General features: G+C 38.7%; 1 protein-coding gene across 3 annotated transcripts; it reads left to right on the plus strand.

The window, feature by feature from the left end:
- The first annotated feature begins 237 nt into the window (after positions 1-237).
- On the plus strand, positions 238-13,982 carry UBA3 (ubiquitin like modifier activating enzyme 3). 3 transcript variants are annotated; one of them, XM_082768599.1, is made up of 18 exons: positions 238-734; positions 875-916; positions 3,654-3,774; positions 4,694-4,774; positions 6,723-6,805; positions 7,361-7,441; positions 8,079-8,122; positions 8,410-8,474; positions 9,167-9,322; positions 9,450-9,552; positions 9,964-10,077; positions 10,920-10,973; positions 11,444-11,480; positions 11,561-11,642; positions 12,275-12,375; positions 12,502-12,565; positions 12,667-12,721; positions 13,197-13,982. In XM_082768599.1, the coding sequence occupies exons 1-18, from the start codon at positions 673-675 to the stop codon at positions 13,283-13,285; spliced, it is 1,434 nt and encodes a 477-aa protein (XP_082624725.1). In that variant the 5' UTR covers positions 238-672; the 3' UTR covers positions 13,286-13,982. The 3 variants fall into 3 exon arrangements, with proteins under 3 accessions (XP_082624725.1, XP_082624726.1, XP_082624727.1); XM_082768601.1 differs by having other exon boundaries at positions 709-745; XM_082768600.1 differs by lacking the exon at positions 875-916.
- The last annotated feature ends 394 nt before the right edge of the window (positions 13,983-14,376 follow it).

The following is a 14,376-nucleotide window of genomic DNA, read 5'->3' on the forward strand; positions in this document are numbered from 1 at the left end:
AGGAGGCAGCGAAGCCCGGGGAGGAGCCCCCTCAGCCGCGGCTCCTCGAGGAGTGCGGCTGTCAGGGCGCTGCCCGCCCCTGCTGCGCGCTGGGTTCTTTGTTTGCGAGATGAAACGCTGTGGTTGTGCCCTGAATCACACACACTGAGGGGTTGCTGGTGGCGGCAGCCGTGGTGATTGCGACTGCACTAATTTGTAGGGAAATGTTTGGTTTTACAGCCTGTAAAAGGACGCTGGGTGTGCTGGGCAGGGAAGTCCTGCTCCAGATGTGAGACCAGCAATGAACCAGGTGTGGCCGTAACACCCGAGGTCTGTGACAGCCTCTCCCATCTCCATCTACAGTGTTTGGCTTCTCAGAAATTGGATTTAGGACCCCGAGGCCAGAGCTGCCACCCCTGTGAGCCCCGCTCCATCTCTGCCCATCCACGAACCACGCAGCCATCCCTCATGGTGGCTGCGGGGAGTGGCGATGGCTGACACGGCGCGTGAGGACTGCGGACACAACCAGGCTGCCTCCTGAGGAAGAGGACCAAAAAAAAAAAAAATCCTTTAAACCATATCAGCGGGGAGCCGCCTGGCAGGGACACAACTGCGGCGACCTCCCTGTGTGTCCCCCCCCACCCTCAGCCCCGCGTCCCGCTGTGGCGGAGCAGCGCCCGTAGAGGCGGCGCCATGGCGGCGGGGCGCGGGGCAGTGTGGGAAGGAGAGGGAAATATGGCGGATGGTGAGGAACCGTAAGTGCCCTGTATGTGCGCGCTCGGCCGCCCCCTTCCCCGCGCCTACCCGGGGACGGGCGGGCCCTGGGGGTCCCCTCTCCCTCCTCCCCGGTGCGTGTAGCGCGATACTGACCCTTCTTTTATTCTCTCTCTTTTAGGGAGAAGAAAAGAAGGAGGCTAGAGGAGCTGCTGGCCGATGGGTTAGTGCGGGGCTGCGGGCGCCCAGCCCGGGGCAGGGACAGGGACAGGGGCAGGCAGCGCTTGCTGAGGGGCGGCCGGCAGGGGAGGGCGAGGGGAGCTGCAAAGGGGGCTCAGGACAGGCTGTAGGGGCAGGGGAAGGGACAGGGCGCTCGAACGGCGAGGCCTGGGGAGAGGGAAGGTCCCGGGAGGGGACCGAGGGGCTCACCCGCACCGGGGGGCTGGGGGCCCGCAGCTTGGCATGGGGGCAGGCCGGGGGGCTGCGGGGCTTGGGGGCAGGAGCCGGGGAGCTGCGCTGCTGGCCGGGGAGGGCCGCTAGGCTAGGAGCAGCGGGCTGGAGTTTGGCCGCGAGTGAAAAAAATTCAGGCTGTGGACCCCTCCACCCCCCCCCGCACCCCTGCCTCTGCTTCTTAAAAAGCCTCAAATCCCACGCGTCCTTCTTAACAGCCTCGGGAAGCTGACGTGCAGAAATCTTTAACCTCGTCTGCTATCATCCCATAACCCTTCCCTTCTGTCTCCCCGTGGCCCTCTTCCCACAGGTCGCAGAGCTGACCCCAGTGGTGGCCCCGCAGGCCCTGCATGCGTGTGGTGGTGCCAGGGTCACGGGCAGCCCTGGGCATGTTGGGCTGGGGGGTGCATGCCAAGCCCCCCAAAAAAGCATGGGGTGTGTGAAGGTGGCAGGAAAAAGGCTGGGCCTAAAGCAGCCTAAGGACTGTGCTGCTCTGATACCTTAAGATTTAAAATTATTTAGTGAAATGGATAAGGACTGGGTTAAAATCTAACAATGCGAATACTTGGTTGTGCAGTAACGACACACAAACAAACCCTTAAAAAAATCGGTCTTGGAAGTTAAACATAAAATTTCGGGTTGTGTGAGCGATGTTTTTCAGATCTCCACAATGGCCAACCCTGTAAAAAGTCAGACCAGGGTATTCACAAAAGTGAAACTCCTTCTGACCGGTATATCACTAGAAAGGAAAATACATGTCTGAACAGAAAAGAAGTACAGCTGCTTAGTGCCTGGTGGGCTGTATAGAATGATTTAAAAAAATCCTTAATGTCACCAAGCATTGTTTCTGGAACAAACCAAAACCAATACAATCCACAGAATGAATTACTATGTTTTGCATTGACACCATATTGTTTGCAGAAGTGATTGTTTAATACATATCCTGAAAGCTGGTGTAAAATAGATGAGTCCAGGATTCAGTGCAGAAGTGGTATGTTTATTCACAGCCTCCTAAAACTATTTTTGATGTAAGTTGTGAAAATTGGAGGAGGTAGAAAGTCAGATGTCAAAAGGTCCTCTATGAAATCACTTTTTTTTTTAAAGTGTTAATTCAGTAAGTTAACTTATGTAAAGCCAAAAGTTAAACCAAAATGAATTCAGTCAGCAACCAAACTATAGGCAAATTACATTGTATTTATTCTTACACTTCAGTGAAGTTTTTCCCTGTTATTGGGACTCTTTTGCAAAATGTAGACCTGCAAGGTAAAGTTGCTACAGACATAATGTTTTGTCCATCTTCTGAATTCTGTGAGGACCAAGGGTTTCACTTTCTAGATGATGTCACTACATTTTCATTGTATTTTGAGATGAGATACAAGGAAGTAATAAATCCTAAACATTACTCTACAACCATTATTGATACAAGCATTCTTCATATTTTTTCATAGCAAATAACGCTTCTTATTGATGATGACACGACCTTTCCTAGTTAAGATTTTCAAAGCTCTTTATAACAAGCATAGTTTTGTATTAACACAGAACATAATCATTCATATTCATGAACGATTCATGAGTGGAGCTTGTGCTTAAAAAAGGGAAGTGTGCCGTGCTACAGAAAGGTTTGTTTAGTGTAGGAGATGATCTTACATTAGAAAATTACTTAAGCGAGCTGATTTTGAACTATTCCAGTAAGTCTTTTTAAAAGTTTAATTTTATAGTTATGTACTATTAAAAGTGACCTGCAAAGGGGAAAAAGGGTAGTGGAGTGTTTCATGTAAAATTCTGTCTCTATAATTAAGAAGAAAATACCTGCAAACTTACTTTTTTTCAAGTCTTATTGCCACTATAAACAAGGAGGTGGCTGGAAAATTGGGCTGTTATAAATTCTGTAGTACTAATTGAGGGTGAAGATCATTCAAGATTCATACTCTTTAACATTTGTTTAATTATACTACTATGGAGACTCAGTGGAGACAATGTTGGGCCTTGTTACTGTTACTTATTCAGTGCCTCACAGTTGCAGTAACATACTGATAAATTCACGATTTGTGAACTTTCTTTAAAAATTTCAAAAATAAAAGAATATGAGACTTGACGCTGATGAAAAAACAACACCCTCAAAACCTAAAGGGACAACCTTTTTCGTGTCCTTGTTAACTATGGGGGAAATAAAGGCATGAAGTGTACACCTTTTTTTTTTTTTTCTCACTTCAGGTCAACTTTTACTAGTAACAGCTAAATTGGGGATTTATTGAAATGCCTGCCTGTTTTTTTTTTTTTTTCTCTACACGTTTATATTATTGCCTTCTAGTTCCACAAATAAAACCCACTCATGCAAGTGTCCATGCGCATAAATTCCATGCATATATGATGGACATGGATATGCGGATATATTTGCATGAATGGTCAGTATTTTAGGTATTTTTAACGTATACAAAGAAAAAAAGTGCATTTGGAGGTGTGGCTTTTTCTCTACGATTTTGCAGCTGAATTTACTATGTTCTGTGCAGAATGGCTGTTGATGGTGGGTGTGGGGACTCTGGAGACTGGGAAGGTCGCTGGAACCATGTAAAGAAGTTCCTCGAGCGATCTGGACCATTCACACATCCTGATTTCGAGCCAGGCACTCAAGTGAGAAACACTTACTTTAAATAAAAATCTGTAGTTTGTGTTGGCAACTAATGTAAACAGCTTCGTTAACTGACCACCAGCAGTGTATGAATACTAAAATTGCATGAAGACTGTGTATTTGAACAGTAAGATTCTGCAAGAATGTGTCTTATTCTTTTCATAGGCTTTTATTTATAAATTTTACACTGTCAACTACAAGCTGGCTGTCATACATAGAAATACATATAATATATAGCACAACATAAGAGTTACGCTGTCTTGGAGTTCCATGTGAAAAATAACATCATTTGTCTCTGTTTTTAAATAATTAGATGCAGTAAATCATTTATTGTATTTAAAGAAGGAATTAGGCTTAGTATGAATACATGCAGAATTGGGAAAGATAATATTGGGAAAGAGCTTGCAGGTGAATGTAATATTAAAGTAATGTTCCATTAGTTACTAGTTTGAGTTTAGGGTCTAGTAGAACAGCTCACAGAAACCAGTTATCTAGTTAAAACTCTCGATTCTTGGCCACCAATATTTTCTGTCTGTTTAAATTTATTTTTATTATATATAGGAAACCTTTTTGGAGGAAAAACCTTAAATTGAACCTTGTGCTTAAACTGAATAATAATAGTAAAAGTGGACCTTGCTTTTTTATGGCCAAATTAATACAAGGAGAATATGGACATCAACATGGGCTGGCTTTTCTGTAAATTGGGATGTAGGAATCACGTGAACACAACAACTGATTAAAGTCCACTATGTAATTACTCCTGCAAGCACAAAGTGTTTTATTGATCCAAGTTGTTTTATGTGAAGCTTACTAAGCACTGAAAACATTTGATAATGCAGTTGTACTACTTATGAAACAAAGGACAAATCATACTTTTTCCTATTTAGTCTATTAATTTCTTTCATTTTATATTTTTCACAGGCTCTTGAATTTTTGTTAAGCACATGTAAAGTACTAGTTATTGGAGCAGGAGGATTAGGATGCGAACTCCTGAAAAACCTGGTAATTACTCAGTTTTCATCCTTTGTTTATTAAAATCTTTTTTCCTTGAGGAAGTTATCCTTCTTTTTTGCTAATATGACATTTTAATTGTATATAACAAGATAGGTATAAAGTACACAACTACAGAGACAAATACTTTGCTAGTGAACTTGAAAGATTGTAATCTAATATAGGCCTTTTTTTTTTTTTAGCTATCTAAAAGCTTGTGATGAGGAACAGCATGGTGCTGTTTACGAAGCGTAGACAAAGGTTCACTTGCAGCCTTAGATTAGGCCTAATTTTGGGAATTTTCCCTCATGAGATCAAGGGAAATTAACTATACTAAGAACAAATCGTACTCTTAAGGATATAAAGAAGTGTTGTTTGGAATACAGTAACTAAAACGTATCTTTTCAGATGCGAGATAATATTTTAAAATGATGTAGTGAGCTAGCAGGAAGTGTAGTATTAGTAGTCAAAGCTGAATATATTTTCAGTTCTCTTTACATGTTTGGATGAATTCAGAGTGAGGTTGGAATTGCTGGAATTATGTTCTTTCAAAGTGAAACTTCTAGAGCCAGTCTTGTTCTGTCTATGGTGACCTTCATGCCGTCGGAACCCATCTGGCGTGCCTGAGTACTGGCTCTCAGGTTTTCCAGTTCCTCAAGATCAATAAGCCTGAGCTTATCTCCAGAGCTGCATCTCTATTGCTGAATCCAGTCTGTGTAATGAAAGCTTTATTGCATCAGACCAACATGCACTGTCCTGTATGGAAATTGCTAAGGAGAAATAGAAGTATAAGACGAGGGAAAATACACTACAGAGGTTCTATAGCTTACTTGGTACAGCATTAGATTATAATGGATTCTCTCACTATGTGCTCTATGAATCAATTTTCAAGTATTTAAAATGCAGCTACGAGATTGTGTGGTGTCAGACGTTTACCCAATAAATGTATGAGTTTGATTTTCCTATTATTGTGGTTTTTATCCTTAGAAGCTCACTTATCATAATATATCACTGTACCATCCTATTTGAGTTCAGCAGTTTAGACTAATGCTGTACCTTTCCGTGCTCCTATTCCATAATAATTTCTGTCCTTATGGATTCAATGGAAAATGTGTGGATTGATATAATAATTTAATATGAAATACAGTTTTTCTTTAATCTATACCAGCACTTTTATGTTAGTACACTTTGCTACAGAATTTGTGTACTGGTATTTTACTATTCCGCAGATTATCTCCAAGCTTGAGGTGGTTGATAAATCAACAGCCTCATTAGGCGTTCCAATCAATTAATGTAGGGGTTTGGGACTTCTAGCACTTGGGAATAATCTTGTTCTGGTTACTGCTCTGTTACTGCTCTGCATAAGCAAGATTTTACTTGAAGAGACTGTGACAACTCCAAGGCAGTTTTCTTTATTTGAAAATTTAGTGCTGGTGAATTTAACTTGTGCTTTGGGCTAGTGTATTGTGTTTATTGGGACATAACAAACTAAATCTCTTGATAACTCATTGAGAGGAAGGATTTGTGGGATTTCATAAATCTGCTGCATGCTCAGTTCCCATCTTTCAAAAAGATTTTAAGTGTATTTCCTCAGATTCTACATTTTTTTTTTCTGATATACACTTTGGATTTACTCCAGTTGTGAGGGAATGTTGCAAATTCCCCTTATAGATGAACCTACCGTTGATGGAAGTATGTTATGATAAGGTAGGGTAAAACAATATTACATTCAGTAGAACATTATCGTTGACTGTTGAAATGTTACTAATTCCACCTGTCTAAATATCAGCATTAGCAACCCAGCATTGTCACAAAGAAAGCCAATACACCTGTCTGCACAAGGAACAAAGAACTGATATGTTTGTTCCTTCAAAGGTTGTCTCTTTGCCATTTGGGATGAATCTTGGAGCACTGTAAGCATTTTGCTTCCTCTTAAGTAAAGTTGACTCTCTTTTCACAGGCACTGTCTGGTTTCAGACAGATCCATGTTATTGACATGGACACTATAGATGTTTCTAATCTTAACCGACAGTTTCTATTTCGGTAAGTGATTTTTTCATGATTTGACTTCTTGGTTTTGTTTTGTTTTTTAAGTACTTAAACATTATATATAAATATGGTCATTATTTTGTTTGAACAAAAAGTCATTAAAGCTTTCTGAACTTGCACATTGCAATAGTACTTGCAATTAACTAAACATTGTGTGTTTCCTTCTTTTTTTGAGAACTGTGGTGTCGGTTTCATTGTGAAGAAAATTAACATACCTTCCTTACCATTCAGATACAGTTAATGACAAAGGGAGTAAGTGACACGAAAGTATATTGCATGTGGATTGAGATACCGATTTCTCTAGTACCCTTTTTGTCCAAGCAAATTGAAAAACTTTTTTTTTTTTTTTTTTTTCCTGGACTTAGATAACTCTGGGGCTCTCACATCAGATGTTTTACAGGAATGCCTTAATATTCCTGTAAATCCATATCAGTAAATAGTCTTATAGTAATAATTAGTCACTTAATTCGGTATCTGTAAGGCATAGACCCTCAAAAGATTGAATGTTATTAGGGTGGTGCATTTGAAATTACTTCGCTTTTTTTCCAGACCAAAGGATGTTGGGCGACCAAAAGCAGAAGTTGCAGCAGAATTCCTGAACAGTCGCATCCCCAACTGTGCTGTTGTACCGTATCCTTTTATGGTGAAGTAATAGCCTTCAAAAAACCTAGAAAACTCTGTAGGTGGTAAGAGTATCCAAAATATTTTGCTGCAGTCCTCTTTTTCCATACAATAAAGAACACATACATTCTGCTGATGGTTGTGAATTCATAGAGAGGCATTAGCATAGAGAAAATATGCATGAAAAATCAAGCCTAAGTTATAAGAAACTATCTTGTGTTTTTCCACTGAGTCTTTTTATTCAAATTACATATTCTAATTTTCATGGGAATGTTAGAATTACAAGTTTATTCACCAGAGAGTTTTGAGCATGTACTGGTAAGACGTTAATTTATACAGATAGAGCAGCACTGCTGATAGAGAACTCTGAGAGCCTCTGTCCTCTGTGAGAGCCTTTCTATTGCTAAATGGTTTTGTCTGCTGAGCTTTCTCCTGTGTATGACTATGACATTGTGTCCCTTACTTGTTATACGAGTTGCTAGAGCTTGTGGGAAATTTTGAATCTTCCAATCACTTAGTTTTAAAAGAAAGCTTCTTGTGAAATTATTGTGATAAATTATATAATGTTTTGGCTTTAGGTTAGCAAATGGAAGACAGTAAACTCAACTGTATTATATGTATATTCCTTTATTGTGCTTACGTTCAGATATTTTAAAAAGATTCAAGACATGGATGAAAGCTTTTATCGACGTAAGTGGTATTTGGTTGTATTCCAAACAACTGCAGTTATTGCTGCTTGCTGCTTTTCCTGCTAGCTAGATTGCTGATTATTTTAGCCTTCTACAATGTACTAAACATATACTGGTGACAGAGTTAGCAAATAGACAAAACTTAAATGTGTCTGTCTTAGACGTGACCTAGGGCAGATGGTTGAACATATGGTCAGTTCTTCTGGAAAAGTTACGGACAGAATACAGTGGTTATTTTAAGAAGTATGCATTAGTATATTCAAATAACACTTTTTCCCCCCCCTCTAGAATTTCATATTATTGTTTGTGGGCTGGACTCTATAATTGCAAGAAGATGGATAAATGGCATGCTGGTAAAGTATTCAATCTTTTTAAAGCCTGGTTATTGCTTGAGTATATATTACTAAAATTGATCAGCCTTGTGCATTAAAATGAAATAAGGGCTGTTGAAACTCACTGCCTTCTGTACCTATTTCTACTTTATTGTTATTGTGAAAAGGATCGGGTGCATGCTCTCTCATGTGCCTTTTTCTTGAGGAGTGTTAGTCAATGTTTGTGCAGTGCCCTGCAGTGGTAATTTCAAAGTTAGGGTATGTTGCTTGGTGTCCTGTGCAGTCAGTCAGGTTTTGAAAGTCATAAGAATGCAAGTTCCACAGCTTCTCTGGATGCTCTCATTGTGAATGTTTTGTTCCTTAGCTAAGCGGTACTTGCATTTCTGAAACTTGTAAATGTTGTCTTTTGGAGCCCTGCTGCTACAAAGTAATAGAAGACTGGTGATTGAACTAAGTTCTTTCATCATTGAGAATTTGTTTAAAAAATAATTATGGTTTGCTATATGGAAATAAGAGCATTTATTGTGTGTGTGTGGAGGGGTTGAAGATGGTAGATAGTCTTGTACACTGACTAATAAGCAGTGTTTTATAAGCTGTGGACCCTTAAAATAGCCAGTACTTTAACTATTCAGTTTTATAGTAAACCATTAAGAATAAGATCTTTAGGATTTTTTTTCCAACAGCTTGTAAAAACAAACACTTTTATTTGTTAGATGTCATTTTTACGTTATGAAGATGGGGTACTGGATCCAAGTTCCATCATACCTTTAATAGACGGAGGGACAGAAGGTTTCAAAGGAAATGCTCGTGTGATTATTCCTGGTATGACAGCGTGTGTTGAATGCACACTTGAACTTTATCCACCACAGGTAATTTCCATTGATGTTTCCATTTTGTTTATATTCCTCTTTCTGGTTTGCTTGTTTCTTTTCCCAGCACTATACATAATGTATTCAATCCTTTTTCCCGTCTTTCTCCTTGTCCCCAACCACTCAGGTCAATTTCCCCATGTGTACTATTGCGTCTATGCCCAGACTACCAGAGCATTGTATTGAGTACGTCAGGATATTGCAGTGGCCAAAGGAGCAACCTTTTGGAGGTAATTATTACATTGCATCGGTGCTAAAGTAATATCACAGAATCACACAGAATCACAGAATTTCTAGGTTGGAAGAGACCTCAAGGTCATCGAGTCCAACCTCCAACCTATTATCATTGTAACTAATTTGTTTTGAGCTAGGTGTACACACCTACAATCCAACCTTCTAATCATATGTGACGCATTTGTCCTATTGAAACTGAGCCTCCTCTGAGATGGTGAAAGATACAAAATGTTAGAACTGATAGTTTTAGAAACTATATTTTGATATTTAAAGTTTCCAAGTGTCGGGTTTTAATATTTAAGTGGGGTACTGATTTTTCCACAAATAAAGAGAATGTTTTTAGGCCAAAATAATGCTATATTTCTGAAGAGGTCTTACAACTGTAACTTGTTTGTAAATTACTGTAGAAGGTGTTGCTTTGGATGGAGATGACCCTGAACATATACAGTGGATTTACCAGAAGTCTTTAGAAAGAGCATCACAATTTAATATTAAAGGTGTTACCTACAGACTCACCCAAGGTAAGTGTATGGCATTTTGTTGGGTTTGTGGTGGTTGCAATTAGCCTGGATTGGCATTCTTTGTGTTTATTGTGACTAAGCTGGCAGCTCTGATGGGAAAGAAATAGTTCTCGTTTCCCTTACCGTCTTAAAACAAAAACAAGCAGCATGTTTCCTGTGCCAGCACAAATATTTTATGATGAATCAGATGTTTAGGTATTCATGATGAATCAGAGGAACTTATCTGGGACAAAACTGAACATTCTTTTTGCCATTTTATTTTTAACCTGGAGCAGCTCCATGGTTTGCATTACACTGTGACCACTTCTGCTGTGTCAAAAAGTAGGAACAAAAGAACGTGATTGCCTCTTTTAGCAACAGTTTATGCCAGTTTATGCTGCTTAAAACTGTATCATCTGTTCTTTACTGCTGCATATGCCTCTGTTCACATGCAAGTGCAGAAGGCTGCTGCTCATGTAATCAGCTTCTTAACTAAATAGAAAAGTGGAGAATCTCATACAGGATCTCCAGAATTTGTAGTAACTTGTATATCTTTGTGGACCTTTAGTACAGAGAATGGATTTGAAATGCTGGGCTCAAACTGCCACACTTCAACCTCAGTGTGCCCTTCTGTCCTAGAAGGGTGAACTGACTCCTTGAGTATCTTTCTCAGATTCCACCTATTGTATTGCAGATACTTTCTCTTGGAGCAGCTTATATTGGTTTATTAAATAGTAGGTTTTTGGCAAAAGTAAGGGTGAACCCCAGTTCCTCTGGGTACCTTCTGTAATTATTCTAGCTAAAAATAATGTTTCATTATGGTTTTTTTGGAAAAGATGAAGATGTATGTTTTGTTTTTACAGGGGTTGTTAAACGAATTATTCCAGCAGTAGCTTCTACAAATGCAGTAATTGCAGGTATGTTGAAGGAAACGGGATATTATTTCTTACTCATTTCAGCTCTGCTTTATTGACTGGATTTTTGTGAGGTATCAATTTGGAATAGAGAATTTGAGGAGGACAATATTAATTTTTAAATGGGTTAAATTTATTCTTACATTTTATTTTATTTTATTTTATTTTTTTGCCATGGAGAAACTGCGTGTGACTCTCTGTGAATGTAAAACTCATGTATGATGGGGAACAAGCAAAAGCATATGAGTGTGGGGAAAAAAATAATTGGAAAACACGATATATAAGCTTAACATGGTTTTAGATTAGTGCCGAATCTATGATGAACTACTTCTAGGTACCTTTAGGTGTTTAATTTTTTCTGTTTTTTTTTTTTTTGGTCACTTTGATATAGTTTTGCGCACTTAATATCTGTGTGTTCTGAGATGGAGTTGGAAAGCAAAGGAATTGTTTTTTGTTCTTTTTTGTCATTACAGCTGTTTGTGCCACCGAAGTTTTTAAAATAGCCACAAGGTACCTTATTTCTTATTAATAATGTGCATGATTTCCAAGATAAGGACATATATTAACACTAAATGTGTTTGCCATTATAGTGCGTACATTCCTCTTAACAATTACTTGGTGTTCAATGATGTGGATGGATTATACACTTACACATTTGAAGCTGAAAGAAAGGTTAGTGTTACTAAAGGCTTACAGCGTTATTTTCTTGATTTTTATTGAAGTTTCTGAAGTTCTAAAAGCAGAAATTACAATGTTACTAGTCTGGTTCTCTTCCAGAGTATTACTTTTAGCACATAGGATTTTTTTTTTTTTTTTTTAGAACTTATGTAGTTTTGGGGTGGTGGTTTGTCCACATAGAGTAGGACAGCAGGACTGTTTAATTCTAGATCAACAGATGTGTTGTTTGACATCCTGACAATGAAATGTTTTTTTCTACAAATCAGTTTAGCAAAAACTATTGCATAGTATGCATAGTGGCATATTTAATTTTTGCTCATTTAGCACAAAATTCTTAGTATTTGGAAAAGTAGCTTCTGATACAGGCACATTTTTCAGACAGCTGCTTCTGTGGTGCGTGCTGGTGCAACCCTGGGTTCCGAACGGTTATGCTACCTGTGGAAGAAAACAGTAGTTTGACTTCCTTGGAAGTGAATTGTGACGATTTCAACTGTTATACAGTAAACACAGTTAACAGTGTAAAACAAAATCTTAATAATACTTGGAAGCAAATCTTCTCAAAAAAAAAAGGTTATGACGATTGTTTTGAAAGATATAACCTGGTCTCCTGTGCTGCTTTGTTGTAGGAGAACTGTCCGGCCTGCAGCCAACTTCCCCAAAACATTGAGATTTCTCCATCAGCGAAATTACAGGAGATCTTGGATTACTTGACAAATAATGCTTCATTGTAAGTGTGCAACTATTCTGACTTATTTGATAATTTTAGGTAGTTTATAGTTTCAAAGATATTTTCTACTTGTGTTTTTATCTAATTGTCTTTTTTTTTTTTTTTTTAACTGTTTTATATATATAGGCAAATGAAATCTCCTGCAATCACAGCAACCATGTATGGGGGGAATAAAACACTTTATTTACAGGTAATCTGAACGTGTTTAATTTTGCTTAATAATCTTATTTTGTTTAAATTTACTTGTCAGAGTTTAAAAGGGAATGTTTTGGCTTTATTTTGTTGTTGCAGACGGTAGCTTCAATTGAAGAACGAACAAGGCCAAATCTTTCCAAAACACTAAAAGGTAACGTGCAGTTTTCACATGGAGATTGCACATACTCTTCTAAATAGAAAGATGGTCATTCAGTGTCACCCCTCTGTATGTATGGCACGTGTAGCTTTGTTTTGCACTATACAGTGGAATGTGCTTCATTACCCTTTTCACATGCAGTATGCCTTTCTTGGGTTGTTCTGGAATGAATTTTCAAATTGCTTAAATGTGAAGTGTGAAAAGTTGTCATCTGGTGAAGAAAAACTTGGTAACAAAACAAGCCGATAATTTAGGTAGATTAAAGGTACTTCAATAGTGGTTTATGTAATTCTATAATTCTTGGGGCAGTCTGTTAGTTTCTCAGCTGAGTTAGATGACCGTTAGTTTAGCTAGTGAGCTGTTTGCAGCTTTATTTCATCATATTTATAGTTTGCGTAAATGGCATTCATAACTTTTTTTTTCTAAACATGTGGATTTGCTGGATGTAAACTTTTCTTTCTTCTTTCAGAATTGGGGCTTGTGGATGGCCAGGAACTTGCAGTTGCTGATGTGACTACACCACAGACTATGTTGTTCAAACTCCACTTTATCACTTAATTTACCAATAAGTAAAATGCTTATACAGCAAGAAAAATCTGTACCCACTTTGTAAAACAAACGTACTCTGTGGATGTTAAATTAACCGGAAATGTTCAAGTTAGTACTAGCATCGTTGAAGGTTAGGTAATGCAAATGAATCACCGTATTTTGGAATTGTATGTAGAAGCCAATATTTGGTGGATTATATTGTACAAATGCGTACTGGTGTACAGAACACTGATGTATAGGAATACCCTTTTTTTCAGTTTTTGTTGTCAAAATGTTAATAATACTATCAGACACATGGGAATTTTAGGGTGGCCAAAAGTCTTGTCTTTTTAAGTTTGAATGTGTATGCGTATACATACATGCAATGAGACCTTCTGAAAGGAACCACAGCAATCTGGATTTAAATCATAGCACTCCTGTATGCTTGCCGAGTCACCTTAAAAGTAAGAAAGAGCAATAGATTAACATGGGCAGTTTCCTCTTAATTGATATTGATCTGATCAATTGTATGTAAGTTATAAAGTATGGAAGAGCTCACTTTGTTTGCAAGGAAACTCAGAAGGATGAAACGAACAACTGTACAGGAAAATAGCGATATGTGCATTTGCGGTCACAAAACAGCTGCTGCATACAGTGTTGCAGACTTATGTTCAAGTATCATTGGTGCTGTTAAGGTATTTATTAATAAAATAATAATAAAAAAAGACTCCTTAGTTTGTGGTTTATCAGTGGGCATTGAAGAGTGGTTGTAGGCTTTGCTGAATAATCTCCTGCATCTTGTGGCTGCTTTAGTCAGATCTTTCTATGAGGTGCCAGCTTCCTCAACAGAAATTATCTCATTTTATTTGGTGCATGTGAACTGTGTTTAACCTCTCTATCTTACAGCTGTGTGTGTGTAATCAGTAGTGAATCATTTCACTCTTAATTTTTAACTGGATAACATTTACCAACTCTACGCTATTCCGAAGCGCTACGTGGCGCAGAGCGGGCTGTGTGAGCAGCGACTTTAAAGGGCGAGGTGTAGACCAGCGCCTGTTTGTCTTTTTTGGGGGTCGAAGCGGCGTTTAATTCCTGTCAGTGCCAGCAGGGAAACGAGGCGG

Source organism: Aythya marila (assembly GCF_965140915.1).
Source record: "Aythya marila genome assembly, chromosome: 10".
NCBI classification, from domain to species: Eukaryota; Metazoa; Chordata; class Aves; order Anseriformes; family Anatidae; genus Aythya; species Aythya marila.

Coding starts and splice junctions, on each gene's coding strand:
- UBA3 (XM_082768599.1), top strand. CDS start 673: ATGGCGGCGGGGCGCGGGGCAGTGTGGGAAGGAGAGGGAAATATGGCG. Junction 735..874: donor ATGGCGGATGGTGAGGAACC/GTAAGTGCCCTG, acceptor TCTCTCTTTTAG/GGAGAAGAAAAGAAGGAGGC. Junction 9,323..9,449: donor TTGAACTTTATCCACCACAG/GTAATTTCCATT, acceptor CCAACCACTCAG/GTCAATTTCCCCATGTGTAC.